At 45.2% G+C, this 20,313-nt stretch overlaps 1 protein-coding gene across 4 annotated transcripts in view; it reads left to right on the forward strand.

Moving 5' to 3' along the window:
- The window catches only part of LOC115103977 (son of sevenless homolog 1-like), an 81,401-nt gene that overhangs the window by 29,872 nt on the left and 31,216 nt on the right, over positions 1-20,313 (forward strand). For all 4 annotated transcript variants that reach the window (XM_029625069.2, XM_029625070.2, XM_029625071.2 and 1 more), the window contains exons 4-10: positions 6,368-6,532; positions 7,456-7,665; positions 8,011-8,154; positions 8,365-8,475; positions 9,353-9,451; positions 14,537-14,664; positions 18,782-19,443. In XM_029625069.2, coding sequence (XP_029480929.1) covers positions 6,368-6,532; positions 7,456-7,665; positions 8,011-8,154; positions 8,365-8,475; positions 9,353-9,451; positions 14,537-14,664; positions 18,782-19,443 — 1,519 coding nt within the window. The remainder of the gene's footprint in view (positions 1-6,367; positions 6,533-7,455; positions 7,666-8,010; positions 8,155-8,364; positions 8,476-9,352; positions 9,452-14,536; positions 14,665-18,781; positions 19,444-20,313) is intronic.

Consider the following 20,313-nt stretch of genomic DNA (forward strand, 5'->3'; position numbering starts at 1 on the left):
ACGACCCTGCCTCACACAGGAAGCAGCGCAGGTCCTAATCCAGGCACTTGTCATCTCCCGTCTGGATTACTGCAACTCGCTGTTGGCTGGGCTCCCTGCCTGTGCCATTAAACCCCTACAACTCATCCAGAACGCCGCAGCCCGTCTGGTGTTCAACCTTCCCAAGTTCTCTCACGTCACCCCGCTCCTCCGCTCTCTCCACTGGCGTCCAGTTGAAGCTCGCATCCGCTACAAGACCATGGTGCTTGCCTACGGAGCTGTGAGGGGAACGGCACCTCAGTACCTCCAGGCTCTGATCAGGCCCTACACCCAAACAAGGGCACTGCGTTCATCCACCTCTGGCCTGCTCGCCTCCCTACCACTGAGGAAGTACAGTTCCTGCGCAGCCCAGTCAAAACTGTTCGCTGCTCTGGCCCCCCAATGGTGGAACAAACTCCCTCACGACGCCAGGACAGCGGAGTCAATCACCACCTTCCGGAGACACCTGAAACCCCACCTCTTTCAGGAATACCTAGGATAGGATAAAGTAATCCTTCTCACCCCCCCTTAAAATATTTAGATGCACTATTGTAAAGTGGCTGTTCCACTGGATGTCTTAAGGTGAACGCACCAATTTGTAAGTCGCTCTGGATAAGAGCGTCTGCTAAATGACTTAAATGTAATGTAATGAGTTTGGAGTGTGACTGTTTGAGGTTGTGGACAGGTGTCTTTTATACTGATAACAAGTTCAAACAGGTGCCATTAATACAGGTAATGAGTGGAGGACAGAGGAGCCTCTTAAAGAAGTTACAGGTCTGTGATAGCCAGAAATCTTGCATGTTTGTAGGTGACCAAATACTTATTTTCCACCATAATTTGCAAATAAATTCATAAAAAATCCTACAATGTGATTTTCTGGATTTTTCCCCCCTCATTTTGTCTGTCATAGTTGAAGTGTACCTATGATGAAAATTACAGGCCTCTCTCATCTTTTTAAGTGGGAGAACTTGCACAATTGGTGGCTGACTAAATACTTTTTTTGCCCCACTGTATTTTTGGCTGGTTTGGGCACTGAGCGCCGTTCTCAGATAAAGCTTCTTTAAAAAATATATATATCAGACACCGCGGTTGCGTTAACGACCGTTCCACAGGTGCATGTTCATGGTTCATTCAACAAGCATGTGAAACAGCATTTAAACCCATTACAATGGATTTTTACGAATTATCTTTGAAAGACAGGGTCCTGAAAGGGACGTTTATTTTTTTGCTGTGTGTGTGTATATATACGTGCACACACACATACATACATACACACACACACATCTTGATTAGATCATTTTCAACCCACTGAGTCAATACATGTTAGAATCACCTGAGGCAGTGATTACAGCTGTGAGTTTGGTGGTTGATCATTGCTAGACATCCATTTTCAATTCTTGTCATAAATCTGCTTAAAAATCTACGTCTGTAACTAGGCCACTCAGGAACATGCAATGTTGTCTTGGTAAGCAACTCCAGTGTATATGTGGCCTTGTGAAAGGTGAATTTGTCTGTTGGAAAGCAGACTGAACCAAGTTTTCCTCTAGGATTTTGCCTGTGCTTAGCTATATTCCTACTCTTTTTATTTTAAAAAATTTGTTGGATTTGCCCAAAACAAAATGCTTTGTATTCAGGACCATGTTAATTTCTTTGCAACATTGTGTGAAATATTACTTTAGTGCCTTACTGCAAACAGGATGCATGTTTTTGAATATTTATATTCTGTACAGGCTTCCCTCTTCACTCTGTTTTTTAGGTTAGTGTTGTGGAGTAACTACAATGTTGATCCATCCTTAGTTATCTCCTAAATGAAATCAAATTGTATTTGTTTCATACACTTGTTTAGCAGATGTTATTGCAGGTGTTGCTGAATGCTTGTGTTTCTAGCTCCAACAGTGCAGAAATATCTAACAAGTTCACAACAATGCACACACGTCTAAAGGAATGGAATTAAGAATTTATAAATATTTGGAGGAGCAATGTCAAAGCGGCATAGACTAAGATACAGTAGAATAGGATATAATACAATATATACATATAGATATGAGCAATGAAAAATATGTAAATATTATTATTAAAGTGACTAGTGTTCCATTTATTAAAGTGGCCAGTGATTTCAAGTCTATGTATATAGGGCAGCAGCCTCTGTGCTAGTGATGGCTATTTAACACTGATCGCCTTGAGAAACTGCTTTTCAGTCTCTCGGTTCCAGCTTTGATGCACCTGTACTGACCTTGCCTTCTGGATGATAGCGAGTTGAACAGGCAGTGGCTCAATGGTTGTTGTCCTTGATGATCTTTTTGGCCTTCCTGTAGTAGTTATCCCCCGGTGAGGCGTTGGGCAGACCACACCACCCTCTGGAGAGCCCTGCGGTTGCGGGCTGTGCAGTTGCCATACCAGGCGTGATACAGCCTGACAGGATGCTCTCCGTTGTGCATCTGTAGAAGTTTGTGAGGGTTTTAGGTGCCAAGCCAAATTACTTCAGCCTCCTGAGGTTGAAGAGGCGCTGTTGCGCTTTCTTCACCACACTGTCTGTGTGTGTGTGGACCATTTCAGATTGTCAGTGATGTGTACGCCAAGGAACTTGAAGCCTTCCACCTTCTCTACTGCGGTCCCATCGATGTGGATAGGGGGTGCTCCCTCCGCTGTTTCCTGAAGTCCACGATCAGCTCCTTTTGTTTTGTTGATGTTGGTTGAGAGGTTATTTTCCTGGTCCCACATTCCCAGGGCCCTCACCACCTCCCTCTAGGCTGTCTCGTAATTGTTGTTAATCAGCCCTACTGCTGTTTTGTAGTCTGCAAATTTAATGATTTGAGTTGGAGGCGTGCATGGCCACACAGTCATGGGTGAACACGGAATACAGGAGTGGGCTGAGCACGCTTCCTTGTGGGGCCCCAGTGTTGAGGATCAGCGAAGTGGAGGTGTTGTCTTACTCGCACCGGACACGGAAAAGGAGAGGCCACAGTCTTTAGTAGTGGGCCGTGTCGGTGGCACTGTGCTATCCTCAACGAGGGTGAAGAAGGTGTTTAGCTTGTCCGGAAGCAAGACGTCAGTGTCCGCGACGTGGCTGGATTTCCCTCTGTAGTCATTGACTGTCTCTAGACCCTCCCACATACGTCTAGTGTCCGAGCCGTTGAATTGCGACTCCGCTTTGTCTCTTTACTAATGTTTTGCCTGTTTGATTGCCTTACGGGGGGAATAACTACACTGTTTGTATTCAACCATATTCCCAGTCACCTTGCCATGGTTAAATGCGATGATTCACGCTTTCAGTTTTCCGCAAATGCTGCCATCTATCCACGGTTTCTGGTTAGGGTAGGTTTTAATAGTCAGTGGGTACAACATCGATACATTTCCTGATGAACTCGGTCACCGTATCAGTGTGTATTAATTTATGTTATTTTTAGAGGCTACCCGAAACATATCCCAGTCCGCGTGATCAAAACAATCTTGAAGCATGGATTTCCGATTGGTCAGACAAGCGTTGAATAGTTCTTAGCACGGGTCCTTCCTCTTTGAGTTTATGCCATAGGAAGGGGTGATCAGATTTGCCGAAGGGAGGGCCTTGTAGGCATCCCGGAAGTTGGAGTAGCAGTGGTTGAGTGTTTTAGCAGCGCGAGTACTACAGTCAATGTGTTGATAGACCTTTGGCTGCGTTTTTCTCAGATTTGCTTTGTTAGTCTCCAGCTACAATAAATGCGGCCTCATATGTGGTTTCCAGTTTGCATAAAGTCCAGTGAAGTTCTTTGAGGGCAGCCGTGGTATCGGCTTGAAGGGGAATATACACGGCTGTGACTATAACCGAAGAGAATTCTCTTGGAAGGTAATACGGTCGGCATTTGATTGAGGTATTCTAGGCCGGGTGAAAAAAAGGTGTTGAGTTCCTGTACGTTAACACAATCACGCCATGAGTAGTTAATCATGAAACATACACCCCTGCCCTTCTTCTTCCCGGAGAGATATTTATTTCTGTCTGTGCGATGAACTGAGAACTCGACTGGCTGTACGGACTCAAGACGGTATATCTCAAGAGTGCCATGTTTCCTTGAAACGGAGTATGTTACAATCCCTGATGTCTCTCTGGATGGAAATTCTCGCCCTGAGCTCATCAACTTTATTATGCAGAGACTGAACATTAGCGAGTAATATACTCTGATGCGGTGGATGGTGTGCGCGCCTCCTGAGTCAGACTAGAAGTCCACTCTGAGTACTTATTTTCCACCGATGGTGTTTTGGATCTGCCTCTTGAATCAGTTCAATTGCCCTGGGGTGTATGAACAAAGGGTCCGATTGGGGAAAGTTGTATTCCTGGTCGTAATGCTGGTGAGTTACCACCGCTCTGATATCCAAAAGTTCTTTCCGGCTGTATTTAATAACACACATTTCCTGGGATAATAATGTAAGAAATAACACACAAAAACAAATACTGCAAAGTTCCCTAAGAGCTAGAAGCATGGCAGCCATATCTGTCGGCGCCATTTTCATTAATGGCTCTCACAGCCATTCGCCTCAGTAAATCAATGTTGGCCTCATGGTGAAATCCCTGAGTGGTTTCCTTCTTCTCCGGCAACTGAGTTAGGAAGGATACCTGTATCTTTGTAGCGACTGTGTGTATTGATAACTGCACCATGCGAAAAGTGATATTCAATGTCTGCTTTATTTTTTTACCCATCTACCAATTGGGGCCCTTTGCGAACCATTGGAAAACCTTGCTGGTCTTTGTGGTTTAATCTGTGCTTGAAATTCACTGCTTGACTGGGGGGACCTTACTATTTGTATGTATGGGGTATAGAGATGGGGAAGTCGTTTAAAAATCACATTAAACTTCTATTTTTGCACACAACGTATTATGTGACTTGTTAAGCACATTTTTACTCTTGAATTTATTTAGGCTTGCCATAAAATGTTAAATACTTATTGACCCAGGACGTTTCAGCTTTTACTTTTTTAGTAATTTATAAACATTTCTCAAAAATATTCCACTTTGAAGTTATGGGGTATTGATCAGTGACACAAAATCATGGTGTGAATAGTTTCTGAAGTCACAGTAAAATGTCCTGACTGTTGCAAGTAGGACTGTCTGTCATATATATTAATTTATTCATTTATTCTAGCTGTTCTACACAGTATATCTGAAAGTGTTGTAATCCTCCTGCGCAGGGCCCGGTTACTGATGTCTGCGTTCTACACTTCAGAAAGTGACAATGTTATGAAACAGAAAAAGGACTGATTGGACTGCTTTTTTAAAGTGACTCAATAAACAAAATAGACATTTTGTGTTTTCCAAAATGTTTTCTGTTTTGGTTCTTATTGAGCACAGCCCTGGTAAAGGTATTTGCCACTTTTCTCACAATACCTATACTGACCAATAGAGGGAGACGTTGAACTGTGTTGTCGAATTGGTCACTTATTGAAAATCCAGGATGAACCTGTGATGCTTAACAAAATGTCTTCCCCAATGCCAAATACTTTGAGATGATATTAAAGGGGCAATCTGCAGTTGAAACAAAGTTTTGGTAAAAAGCTGTGGGATGAGTATGGAGAAATGTAGAGAGCCAGTATGAGGGTTTGCACACAGGCTAGAATGAATTGTGGCTGTAGAGTTCTCAAACCATGAAGTACTATTCCAAGGATATGCAAAGATCTACTTAATTTAGACCATGCTTCAAAGAATACAAAAGGTGAAAGACCTAAACTTTTTGCACTTTTACATTTTTGTACTCTTTCACCTATTGCCCCTTTAAATAAGGAATGATAGCGTTCTAAAATGTAAAGCCTAACTAACACCTAACCAGAGATGACCGAGCAACTTTTTAAAAACATGCCTCTTTTTGGATACTTGATAAGAATATTCCACTTATATTCTTTAGAACTTTTTTGCTATGAGCTCCTAGTGCTCTTTGTTTTAGAAATACACATAACAATTAATGTGCAGCAACAACAGAATTACTGTGGTTGACATCATTTTACGAACACAGGTTATACAATTCTTAGCTAATTACCTTGCATAACCATCTCACATCACTTAATTACTATTAAAGTACCTATTGTGCCCAATTACTGTTCAATGATGTGTACCGGTAACTAAAACGCTTGAAGGAATTCTTACCCTGCACATTCTGCATTCTGTGGCCCATTTAGGCCTACATCGTTTCCATTAGTTTGAATGTACAGTGGTCGGATTGTACAGTAGTCAAACCCCACTGACCCTGCTTTTACCCATGATTCATTTCTCCATGATTCCTGTTCTTTATTCAGGAGGGACTAGGGTACAATGTCAACCGCCAGTACAGTAGGTATAGGTGTACATTGTGGACTAATTTCCCCATAATTCCTCTCCCTTGTTCAGGAGGTACTAGGGTACAAGATTGACCACCAGGTGTCGGTGTACATTGTGGCAGTGTTGGAGTACATCTCAGCAGACATCCTGAAGCTGGCAGGGAACTATGTGAGGAACATCCGCCACTACGAGATCTCCCAGCAGGACATCACTGTGGCCATGTGTGCCGATAAGGTGAGAGTAACGCATGTGTTGTGCAATGTATTGTAATGCATTATGAAGAGGGTCTTCAACATCAGCTACAATGACATCTCCCAGCAGGACATCACTGGCCATATATGACAATAAACCATTTCTAGTTATATAAGTGTTATTCTTCAAGATTCAATGACTGTACCAATCCCAGATTGTCCTTTTTTTTATGTTGCTATGAGTATGAAATTAGATTAGCTTGTAAATGCTATTGTTGTTGGCCTTAGTATGGCTGGTGGTGTGTGATGGTGAGAAGGCCCAGGAACCACACTGACTGGCCAATATTCCACTAAAGCTGGAGTCCATAGGGTCATTTCTGAACATAAGCTGATGAAGAATGCCAGCTGAATGAGCGAGAGTGTGTGTGCTCGTGCTCGCGCTTCTAAGCTTTGGTCTCTCAGGATCTATTTCAATTCAGGAAGTAAACTGAAATTCCAATTTCACATTTTCTTTATAGAAAATTACTGAAGAAAATTGGAATTGGAATTTCAGTTTACTCCCTGAATTGACTGAACTAAAATTAATTGACTCCAATCTGGTATCTATGCTGATGTCCCTCTGTGTGACTATTCAACCTATAATTATTTATTTTTATTTAACTAGGCAAGTCAGTTAAGAACAAATTCTTATTTACAATGACGGCCTACACCGGCCAAACCCGGACGACGCTGGGCCAATTGTGCGCCGCCCTATGGGTCTCCCAATCACAGCCGGTTAAGAACCAGGGACTGTTAAGATATGATACAGCCAGGATTCGAACCAGGGACTGTAGTGACGCCTCTTGCACTGAGATGCAGTGCCGTAGACCGCTGCGCCACTCGGGAGCAAAAAGTGGTCTAGAACACTCTTCTTGAGTAATTGGTAAGAATATGTCTGGCCGTTTCTACTCTCTACCCCATCTCCAGGTTCTGATGGACATGTTCCACCAGGATGAGGAGGACATCAGCGGTTTCCCCCTGATGGACGAGGAGCCGTCCACCAGCGAGGAGCAGACCTACTACGACCTGGTCAAGACCTTCATGGCCGAGGTCCGACAGTACCTGCGCGACCTCAACCTCATCATCAAGGTGTTCCGCGAGCCCTTGGCCTCCGACGCCATACTCTTCTCCCACCATGTGAGTAGTGATGGAGGTAGACTCATACACACACACACACACACACACACACACACACACACACACGTGTGTGCAGCGATGATCTTCCATCATGACTTTGTTTGACTCTACTCTACTACTTTTTTCCCCTCTCTACCACCGCTTTCTCACTTCTCTACTCCCACCTTCCTGCATTACTGTTCTCCCCCTTTCACCTATCTCTCTATCACCCTCCCCCTCTTCCCACATGACTCGCTCTCTCTCTCTTCCCCCAACTCTCTCATGGCCTCCCTCCCCTTTCTTAATTCCCTGTCTCCCATCCTCTCTCTCTCTCCTCTCTCTCCCCCTCTCTACTACCCCCTGCAGGACGTGGAGAACATCTTCAGCCGCATCGTGGACATCCACGAGGTCACCCTTAAGCTGCTGGGCCTTATTGAAGACACGGTGGAGATGACAGATGAGGGGAGCCCACACCCGCTGGTGGGCAGCTGCTTTGAAGACCTGGCTGAGGTTGGTGTGTGTTTGTGTGGTGGTTGTGGGTGTGTGTTTCTGGGTGGGTGGGTGCGTGCGTTAGATCAGGAAGCTAATGCAAGTCTTCAGGTCCCAGGCAAGGTTACTTGTCATTCACAGACCCCACTTACACCCTATGGTTGTGGCCAGTGTCAGCAGCACGACTGTTATAACACATGACATTTGATACAGCTTTCTTTTTGATTCCAGGAGCTGGCCTTCGACCCCTACGAGACATATGCTCAAGACATCCTGCGGACTGGCTTCCACGATCACTTCCTCAACCAGTTGTCTAAACCGGGAGCTGCCTTCTACCTCCAGGTCAGAGACCACAGCCCCCAGCCTACTGACCACACTCCCAAGCCTGCTCATTACTCCCCCAGCCTACTGACCACACTCCCAAGCCTGCTCATTACTCCCCTAGCCTACTGACCACTCTCCCAAGCCTGCTCATTTACTCCCCTAGCCTACTGACCACACTCCCAAGCCTGCTCATTACTCCCCCAGCCTACTGACCACACTCCCAAGCCAGCTCATTACTCTCCCAGTCTACTGACCACACTCCCAAGCCTGCTCATTACTCCCCCAGCCTACTGACCACACTCCCAAGCCTGCTCATTACTCCCCCAGCCTACTGACCACACTCCCAAGCCTGCTCATTACTCCCCCAGCCTACTGACCACACTCCCAAGCCTGCTCATTACTCCCCCAGCCTACTGACCACACTCCCAAGCCTGCTCATTACTCCCCAGCCTACTGACCACACTCCCAAGCCTGCTCATTACTCCCCCAGCCTACTGACCACACTCCCAAGCCTGCTCATTACTCCCCAGCCTACTGACCACTCTCCCAAGCCTGCTCATTACTCCCCAGCCTACTGACCACACTCCCAAGCCTGCTCATTACTCCCCCAGCCTACTGACCACACTCCCAAGCCTGCTCATTACTCCCCCAGCCTACTGACCACACTCCCAAGCCTGCTCATTACACCCCCAGCCTACTGACCACACTCCCAAGCCTGCTCATTTCTCCCACTGACCACACTCCCAATCCAGGGGTGGATTTTCCCTAAAGTAAGACATTTGTTTGTTTAGGAATCCCCCCCCCCCCCCCCAGACCACTGTTTACCTTGATAAGATTTGACACTTTATTACCTGCCCAAGTTAACCCTCATCTCTCTCTGTCTCTGACTCCCCAGTCTATATGCGAAGGCTTTAAGGAAGCAGTCCAGTACGTCCTGCCCCGGTTGCTCCTCACACCGGTCTATCATTGTCTCCACTATTTCGAGATCTTAAAGGTAAGCATGTATGAGGATTCATAATGTGGTCCTCTGTAGCTCAATTGGTTGAGCATGGCACTTGCTGCATTGCCAGGATTGTGGGTTCGATTCCCAGGGCCACCCATACGTAAAATGTATGCACGCTGGACTGGAAATCACTTTGGATGAAAGTCTGCTAAATGGCATATATTATAACATTTATAACATTTAATATGTTGTGTCAGTATCTCCGAAGGTACTGTATATGGATCAGACTGCCTTGGTTGGAGCAGGGGGCTGGTTTTTCTCCGATGATCCACCAGCCCACAGTTGATGTGGAATCTCAATGTTTTTCTTATTTAAAAGGGTCCCATCTAAGGGATGGGGCAGGAGAAATGTAACCACTCTCAAATTCATAGACAGATCTATGGATTCAAGGACTTGACATCCATGGGATCAACATGATCGTTTTAACCATGAGGCATTTTATAAATATTTTTAAAGAATGAATGGGTATATATCATTCATTTAAAAGTAAAAAAATGAATGTACCAATTGCAGATTGCCCCTTGGGAGGTTCCACACTCCTTCTCATATTGTTTAACTTATTCAGACAGGTTTGAAATCAGAGAAGGGAGAGTAGGTGGGAGGGGCACAGAAGGAAGGGAGGATGCCGCGATTGGTCTCTGGTGGTTAGTCATGCATGTGTTTTAGAGCAGAAAGTGTTAATGCTGGACCACATGATCTGTACTAGCGTGGAATATCTGCCAAAAGTCACAAGGACAGGAACCATGTGCCCCCTCTGAAAGAGCCTTAGTGAGCCTTAGGCTTCTTGTTCACACTTAGGCAAAGATTTGGCCCACACAGTCCTTATTCTCCCCTAAGCCTCTTTCCAGCAAGCCATGGAAGTGGCGGCTGCTCTGGAGAGGGCTAAATCGCAGAATTTCTTTTCTACCCCTAGCTTACTTACTGCGAGTCCAGGGTAAAGGGAAAGTGGGTGTGGAGAGGAGTCTCTTTCTGCCTTGTCCTCAGATGGCATAGCCAAAGGGACAGCTATAGAATGCAAACCCATGGATTATGCAACTCCGTGGAAGGTTAGTTCCACTCCGCTGGCACATAGTAGAACACTCCTTCCACGGCGTTCATTATTTCCCATAGAATGCATAGTCCCTCATTGATTATCCTTTACATGTCATGCGGCAGGGTAGCCTAGTGGTTAGAGCATTGGACTAGTAACCGGAAGGTTGCAAGTTCAAATCCCCGAGCTGACAAGGTACAAATCTGTCGTTCTGCCCCTGAACAGGCAGTTAACCCACTGTTCCTAGGCCGTCATTGAAAATAAGAATTTGTTCTTAACTGACTTGCCTAGTTAAATAAAGGTAAAAAAAAAAAAAAATGTGTTTGCACAGGTATACAAGACTATAACAGACCATGGGGCTCCTGAGTGGTGCAGCGGTCTAAGGCACTGCATCTCAGTGTAAGAGGCGTCACTACAGTCCCTGGTTTGAATCCAGGCTGCTCAACCACATCCGGCCGTGATTGGGAGCCCCATAGGGCGGCGCACAGTTGGCACAGCGTCGTCCAGGTTTGGCCGGGGGTAGGCTGTCATTGTAAATAAGAATTCGTTCTTAACTGACTTGCCTAGTTAAATAAATATATATATATATATATATATATATATAGACACTGTTGGTACAGATGCAAAAGGTAGGGCTTTCTGTACTTTAACCACGGCATGCTAGCTACCTTATTAGTTTAGAGACTTGAATAAAACTGCAATGAAGATGACATAGATAAAAAACTTATGGTTACTTTAGGTCCACTCACCTAAACACATTTGGCTACCAGAGCCATGTACATGTATATATTGCTTATACATTGTATTCAGACACCTTGACTTTTTACACATTTTGTTACGTTACAGCCTCATTCTAAAATTGATTAAATAGTTTTTTTCCCTCATCAATCTACACACAATACCCCATAACGACTATTCAGACCCTTTAGTCAGACTTTGATGATGCACCTTTGTCAGCAATTACAACCATGAGTCTTCTTGGGTATGAGGCTACAAGCTTGGCACACCTGTATTTGGGGAGTTTCTCCCATTCTTCTTTGCAGATCCTCTCCAGCTCTGTCAGGTTGGATAGGGAACGTCCATGCACAGCTATTTTCAGGTCTTTCCAGACCTGGTTCAAGTCCGGGCTCTGGCTGGGCCACTCAAGGACATTCAGAGATTTGTCCCGAAGCCACTCCTGTGTTGTCGTGGCTGCGAGCTCAGGGTCATTGTCCTGTTGGAAGGTGAACTTTCACCCCAGTCTGAGATCCTGAGCGCTCTGGAGCAGGTTTTCATCAAGGATCTCACTCTGCTTTGCTCCATTAATCTTTCCCTTGATCCTGACTAGTCTCACAGTCCCTGCCGCTGAACCCCACCATGCTTCACCTTAGGGGCCGTGCCAGGTTTCCGCCAAACATGGCGCTTGGCATTCAGGCCAAATAATTCAATCTTGGTTTCATCAGACCTGAGTTTTTAGGTGCCTTTTGGCAAAGTCCAAGCCGGCTGTCATGTGCCTTTTTACTGAGGAGTGGCTTCCGTCTGGCCACTCTAACATAAAGGCCAAATTGGTGGAGTACTGCAGATATGGTTGTCCTTCTGGAATATTCTCCCATCTCCACAGAGGAACTCTGGAGCTTTGTCAGAGTGACCATCAGGTTCCTGGTCAGGCCGTTCTCCCCCGATTGCTCCGTTTGGCGGGGTGGCCAGCTCTGGGAAGAGTCTTGGTGGTTCCAAAATTCTTTCATTTAAGAATGATGGAGGCCACTGTGTTCTTGGGGACCTTCAATGCTGCAGTCATTTTTGGGTACCCTTCCCCAGATCTGTGCCTCAACACAATCCTGTCTCGGACCTCTACGTACAATTCCTTCAACCTCATGGCTTGGTTTTTGCTCTGACATGCATTGTCAACTGTGGGACCTTATATAGACACAGGTGTGTGCCTTTCCAAATCATGTCCGATCAAATGAATTTACCACAGGTTGACTCCAAGTTGTAGAAACATCTCAAGGATGATCAATGGAAACAGGATACACCTGAGCTCAATTTCAAGTTTCATAGCAAAGGGTCTGAATAATAAGGTATTTCTGTTTTCCCTTTTTCCCTTTGTCATTATGGGGTATTGTGTGTAGATTGATAATGGGGGTGGGAATGTTTTAATCAATTTTAGAATAAGGCTGTAAAAAAAATCAAGTGGTCTGAAAAATTGAATGCGCTATAGTTGTGGCCAAAAGTTTTGAGAATGACACAAATATACATTTTCACAAAGTCTGCTGCCTCAGTTTGTATGATGGCAATTTGCATATACTCCAGAATGTTATGAAGAGTGATCAGATGAATTGCAATTAATTGAAAAGTCCCTCTTTGCCATGCAAATGAACTGAATCCGCCAAAAACATTTCCACTGCATTTCAGCCCTGCCACAAAAGGACCAGCTGACATCATGTCAATGATTATCTCGTTAACAAAGGTATGAGTGTTGACAAGGCTGGAGAGCACTCTGTCATTCTGATTGAGTTCGAATAACTGACTGGAAGCTTCAAAAGGAGGGTGGTGCTTGGAATCTTTGTTCTTCCTCTGTCAACCATGATTACCTCCAAGGAAACATGTTCCTTCATCATTGCTTTGCACAAAAAGGGCTTCACAGGCAATGATATTGCTGCCAGTAAGATTGCACCTAAATCAACCATTTATCAGATCATCAAGAACTTCAAGGAGAGCGGTTCAATTGTTGTGAAGAAGGCTTCAGGGCGCCCAAGAAAGTCCAGCAAGCGCCAGGACCATTTCCTAAAGTTGATTCAGCTGTGGGATCGGGGCACCACCAGTACAGAGCTTGCTCAGGAATGTCAGCTGGCAGGTGTGAGTACGTCTGCAAGCACAGTGAGGCAAAGACGTTTCGAGGATGGCCTGGTGTCAAGAAGGGCAGCAAAGAAGCCACTTCTCTCCAAGAAAAACATCAGGGACAGACTGATATTTTGCAAAAGGTACAGAGATCGGACTGCTGAGGACTGGGGTAAAGTCCTTTTCTCTGATGAATCCCCTTTCCGATTGTTTGGGGCATCCGGGGAAAAGCTTGTCCGGAGAAGACAAGGTGAGCGCTACCATCAGTCGTGTCATGCCAACAGTAAAGCATCCTGAGACCATTCATGTGTGGGGTTCTTTCTCAGCCAAGGGGTGGGCTCACTCACAATTTTGCCTAAGAACACAGCCATGAATAAAGAATGGTACCAACACATCCTCCGAGAGCAACTTCTCCCAACCATCCAGAAACAGTTTGGTGACGAACAATGCCTTCTCCAGTATGATGGAGCACCTTGCCATAAGGCAAAAGTGATAACTAATTGGCTTGGGGAACAAAACATGAATATTTTGGGTCCATGGCCAGGAAACTCCCCAGACCTTAATTCCATTGAGAACGTGAGGTCAATCCTCAAGAGGCGGGTGGACAAACAAATGCCCACAAATTATGACAAACACCAAGCATTGATTATGCAAGAATGGGCTGCCATCAGTCAGGATGTGGCCCAGAAGTTAATTGACAGCATGCAAGGGTGGATTGCAGAGGTCTTAAAAAAGAAGGGTTAACACTGCAAATATTGACTCTTTGCATCAATTTCATGTAATTGTCAATTAAAGCCTTTGACACTTATGAAATGCTTGTAATTATACTTCAGTATTCCATAGTAACATCTGACAAAAATATCTAAAGACACTGAAGCAGCAAACTTTGTGGAAATTAATATTTGTGTCATTCTCAACTTTTGGCCACGACTGTATATATAAAGGAGGGCGAGACAATGTTGGTAATGTTGGACCAATCCTTGGTAGTCGCTCAAGAAAGTATGAATTAAGGGGAAACACTGGAGTTGAGGGGGTTGGGAATTAGAGAATGATGGAGAGGGAGGGATATTTTTTTTCTCCCTCAGCCGTAATCTCGCTCATGAGTTTGGCCTTATACCGCATCATGATCCTTCTCTAGACTCCCCCTACCAGCGAAACCACCTGATCCAACATTTTATTCTCTACCCCTCTTTCTCTGCCCCATCCCCTCTTGCCCCTCCTTTCCACAGCAACTAGAGGAGAAAAGTGAGGACGAGGAGGACAAGGAGTGTCTGAAACAGGCCATCACGGCGCTGCTCAATCTGCAGAGTAGCATGGAGAGGATCTGCTCCAAGAACATGGCCAAGAGGAGGCTGAGGTAGGCAGAGGAGCGCCAATTTACAACCCCTCCTGGTCCATCCACACCTGGTTCTCTTTACCCAAGAAGATACAAAGCTAGCTCTGACACACACAGTACATATGCACACACCATAATAGAAATCCACAAGCAAAATATGGGAAGATAACTCACACACACATAATGGCATAGACCAGACAAGCACCAAAAGGTGGATATGTCTCATATGTGCACTATATATACTCAGAGGCGTTAACACTTGCACAGCACAATACACACCTCACAATAGACACCCACACTAACACACACACAGCAATTCATACTACTGCCTTATTGGTGTACTCCTCCCATCCTCTGCACACCCCCCACCCTAAGCTCAGTTCTGAGTTTCCCTCTAGACCTAAAATAGACTTGTGTGTGGGGTGGGGGGGGTGGGGGGGGGCTCGCCACTGTGTTGTCGGAGGGAAGTTGTGTCAGGAATGGGGCTGTCCTGTTCTGGTGTTATTGTTCCCGGCTTTGAGGGGGGGAAAAGTGATATAATATGAAAGGGGGGGGGGGGAGAATTCCCTTGCTTTCAACAGTGGACTTTAGCATCCAAACCGTGCGGACCATTTTTATCTCCATCCCTCCTTTTGTATTGGTGAAGAAAACAGGGTGTTTTTTTGGTTACATGCGGCTGTCGCTCGTTCTTTACTTGAGTGGAGGACACAGGTTATAAACGAGAAAAAGATTACCCCTTTGCTGTTCTTTTTAGTTGTTTTTTTGTTTATTTTTCATGGGGAAAGGATGGCTTATCTTACGGTATGTCTTTGCACCCCATACTTTGGCGGGAACGTGGGGATGGTGACACACGTAGGAGGCTAAAATGGACGTTCCGAGAGGACACACTGAGTTGGGGTACCCCACAAGGGTTACCTTTATTGACTTTTGATGTTTCGCTACACCTTTCCTGTCTCTAGGGGTCTTTGTATCTCGAGAGCCAGAACAAAGAACAACCCAAGAGCTCTGTCACAGCCATTTGAATTATGTTTGCTCTTTCGCAACCTTGCTGTTCATTAGGAAAAACGTAATAAGCTCTTAGTCGCCAATGCTCTGGCAAGGTCCATCGCTGCCTGGGATAAATGGTTTGATAATGATGCTCATTATAATTTTTTGCTTTAATTAACTACTTGATTAATTTCATTGCAAGACTGCTCGTTTAAAGATGAATGTAAATGCACTTCAAATATAACCTCTTTGATCAGACTTGAGAGTAGGCAAAGTTTTGACAGTTTCTTTCTGTGTATAGTTTTTAGAGTTTCACACTTAATGGACTGGGAAATGGAAATTGTAGTTTCTGGGGTGAATTTTGTGTGTAGTCTATCCCTTGCCCTTCAGAGGTGCCCCTTGTCTCTCAGCGAAGCTAATTCGGGCCGGGTGAAAGTCATCCTGTACTTTGAGGTGCTGGTATGAAGACAGGCGCGTGAGTTGGCTTCGCCTGCCTCCCCCTCCTCTCAGGAGTGCTGATGCGAGTCGTCGTGCGTCCACGAAAAACAAAGTAAGCCCTCCCGCGATTGTTTTACAAGTAGTTTTAGTCCAGACGCACTGTACTAGCGGGTGTTAAATCCATGTTGATTTTTTTTCTATCACCCTCTCACTCAATCAATTTGTAGAACCACCAACAAATCTTTAGCCCCCAAAAAAAAAATCTGAAATCAAGCCCCAGTGGCGCAATGCTGTTCGATTATTCTAAGTAGGTGGTTTTAGAAGTGATCATTGAAATTATTGCTCAGCTGATTTGTCATGAGCAGTAGAGGTGAGATTCTGGTTCTGGTGTGCTGCAGAGCTTTCTCCTCTTCTGCTTACTTAAGTTTTGTCATTCTGGTTTTGAAAGAGCACCGTATGTGCTGGTTTTCACTCAAACCAGTCTTTTTGTATTGAATTGCTGAAAGAGTTTTAAACTTACTCCTCACATGACCTAATTATTACAGGGGGCATGGTCCTTAGTAATGAATAAATACTTTAAATAGACATTGGTATAATATAAGAATAAAGAGATTGATTAAAACAGACTAGTCTACATTGTGGTCCTAAAAGAACTGGAATGAGAGATACTCATAGCTCATTTTGAATATGATAGTCATACCATAGACCATGTTAATGGTATGATGAACCAAAACAATATTTAAATAGTGTCTGGCTCAAATAAATATAATCAGATGCTCTTTATTCTTTTAGACTCATTCTATTCTTATGCACTTTCTCATTTGGTCCTCCAAGGCACCCTGTTAACCATGGGTGTGGGCCCTTCCTCGAACTGAACTGCCGGAATGGTGAGGAAGTTTAGTCAATTGGCCTGCTGGGTGTAAACTGAAGGGACATGACTGACCAGCAAACTGATGTTGAACTACCTAATGGGTTCTGGTTAGGTTAAGTTTAGGGTTATTGGTGTCGTTAAAGGAAAACTCCCATCCAAAAACTATCTTTTAGTATTTATTTCATTAGTCCTTTATTGGATTGCTGACATGCAAAACATTTAGGGACTATATCAACAATGGACTAATGAAACAAAAACTAAAAGTTTTTGGGTGGAATTTTCCTTTGAGGTTAGGGTCAGGATTATAAACTCAGCAAAAAAAGAAATGTCCCTTTTTCAGGACCCTGTTTTTCAGAGATAATTCATTAAAATCCAAATAATTTCACAGATCTTCATTGTAAAGGGTTTAAACACTGTTTCCCATGTTTGCAATGTCTGTACTGTGAGACACCTAAGACTGCGCTACAGGGAGACAGGATAGACAACTGATCGTCCTCGCAGTGGCAAGACCACGTGTAACAACACCTGCACAGAACTGGTACATCCGAACATCACACCTGCGGGACAGGTACAGGATGACAACAACAACTGCCCGAGTTACACCAGGAATGCACAGTCCCTCCATCAGTGCTCAGACTGTCCGCAATAGGCTGAGAGAGGCTGGACTGAGGGCTTGTAGGCCTGTAGTAAGGCAGGTCCTCACCAGACATCACCGGCAACAATGTTGCCTATGGGCACAAACCCACCGTCGCTGGACCAGACAGGACTGGCAAAAAGTGCTTGTCACTGACGAGTCACGGTTTTGTCTCACCAGGGGTAATGGTCAGATTTGCGTTTATCGTAGAAGAAATGAGCGTTACACCGAGGCCTGTACTCTGGAGCGGGATCGATTTGGAGGTGGAGGGTCCGTCATGGTCTGGGGCGGTGTCACAGCATCATCGGACTGAGCTTGTTGTCATTGCAGGCAATCTCAACGGTGGTCGTCACAGGGAAGACCTCCTCCTCCCTCATGTGGTACCCTTCCTGCAGTCTCATCCTGATATGACCCAATGCCACCAGCCATACTGCTCGTTCTGTGTGTGATTTCCTGCAAGACAGGAACGTCAGTGTGCTGCCGTGGCCAGCGATATGCCCGGACTTCAATCCCACTGAGCATGTCTGGGACCTGTTGGATCGGAGGGTGAGGTCTAGGAAATGTCAGGGAACTTGCAAGTGCCTTGGTGGAAGAGTGGGGTAACATCTCACAGCAATAACTGGCAAATCTGGTACAGTCCATGGAGGAGATGCACTGCAGTACCTAATGCAGCTGGTGGCCACACCGGATACTGACTGTTACTTTTGATTTTGACCCCCCTTTGTTCAGGGACACATTATTCAATTTCTGTTAGTCACGTCTCTTGTTCAGTTTATGTCTCAGTTGTTGAATCTTATTTTCATACAAATATATACACATTTTCTGAAAATAAACCCAGTTGACAGTGAGAGGACGTTTCTTTTTTTGCTGAGTTTAGTTATGGGTGGGGATGCCAGTCACGTCGCTTCAGTCGCACCCAGTGTTTTGTTAAGGAGTTGTTATTTGTAGGAACCCCCTCCTGGACCAGGTTTAGTTGTACCGCTGCTTTAGCCACCCACACTGACCCTCCACTCAATCTCAGTCTCGCTGGCTTTGTTGACTTGTTTTCCATTGTCAATGGGCTGTGAACATCAGACCCAAATTTCCCTTCCTCTCTTCTCCCCCGCTTTCCTTTTTTTCTCTCACATTCTTTCTCTTACATTAAACTTTTTTGTCATTTTATCTCATCTTTTCTTTCTCTCTCTCCTCAAACTCTACGGCGGCACCAGCGAGTCAGCCTGCCGCTTCTACAGCCAGCAGATGAAGGGCAAGCACCTGGCCATCAAGAAGATGAACGAGATCCAGAAGAACATTGACGGCTGGGAGGGCAAGGACATTGGCCAGTGCTGCAACGAATTCATCATGGAGGGGACGCTGACACGCGTGGGCGCCAAACACGAACGGCACATCTTCCTCTTCGACGGCCTGATGATCTGCTGCAAGTCCAACCACGGCCAGCCGCGCTTGCCTGGCGCCTCGTCCACCGCCGAGTACCGCCTCAAGGAGAAGTTCTTAATGCGCAAGGTTCAGATCAATGACAAGGACGACAAGGAGGGCGAGTACCGGCACGCCTTTGAGATCATCCTCAAAGATGGCAACAGCGTGGTGTTCGCCGCCAAGTCGGCCGAGGACAAGAATGGCTGGATGGCGGCGCTCATCTCACTGCAGTACCGCTCGACGCTGGAGCGCATGCTGGACTCGGCCATGCTACAGGAGGAGAAGGAGGAGCAAATGAGGCTGCCCGGGGCGGAGCTTTACCGGTTCGCCACGCCCGACTCTGAGGAGAACGTGGTGTTCGAGGAGAACGTGCAGTCCAAGTCGGGCATCCCCATCATCAAGGCGGGTACAGTGCTCAAGCTCATCGAAAGGCTCACCTTCCACATGTATGCAGGTGAGAAAAAGCATGACACAGCAAAAGGTTTCCTATGTTGACCTGTTGAAATGCATGCCTTTTGCGTACAGTAGGCTATACAAATAACTCCCTCAGATGTGTGGAATAACAGTAGTTGCTAAATCCTAGTAGAGAACATCTTGCAGACCCTTTCCTATCGTAGAACAGGGGGAAGGGGCAGGGTTTTGGTTTTTAGAGAGGAGGAGAATCCTGTGAAAAAGTAGTCTAGGAGTCAAATTTGGTGTTCAACAACCGGTTTAAAGGTTTAACCCTTTACAGTCGTGCGATTTGGCCTATATGGATAGGGCTAAATTGAAATGTTTTTTTTACAGAAGAAATATGAAATGCATAAGCATAGTAGCAATTGAAAGGGAACAGTTTGGAGATTATGGGAACATTATTTGACCAAAGTTGAGGATACGACAGTTCACCTTTCACAAGGCTGAATCCGAACATTAAACTGTTGATTTTATGTGCGTTTTACCTTCACTGTACTTTTCGCCGCATTTGTTGATAAGGGAATCTGAAAATACTCTGGATACATTCAGTAACATGATAACAATATTCCTGGAAAATGTGGGGTAGGTGCAACATAAGACAAAAAGTAGTTTGAGTGAGAGGACCAACTGGTGTGCAGAGTTCCTGCGTTAATTTCAATGCACTTTAATGACTCGAAGAAGAGTCTTCAACTATAACATGGTTTTTTTTGCGTTCTCCTAGCTGAGCTGTTAAGCAACAAGAGCGCAAGCACACTTGTAGTTGTTTTGTTTGTAACACAGACCTGCATCGCCGCCATCACACAATTACTGTTGTTCATGCAATCCAAAAACAGCCCATTTTATAAATTGCAGTCTGAGTCAGCTGGGCATC

This window comes from Oncorhynchus nerka, linkage group LG21, assembly GCF_034236695.1.
Source record: "Oncorhynchus nerka isolate Pitt River linkage group LG21, Oner_Uvic_2.0, whole genome shotgun sequence".
Taxonomy (NCBI): domain Eukaryota; kingdom Metazoa; phylum Chordata; class Actinopteri; order Salmoniformes; family Salmonidae; genus Oncorhynchus; species Oncorhynchus nerka.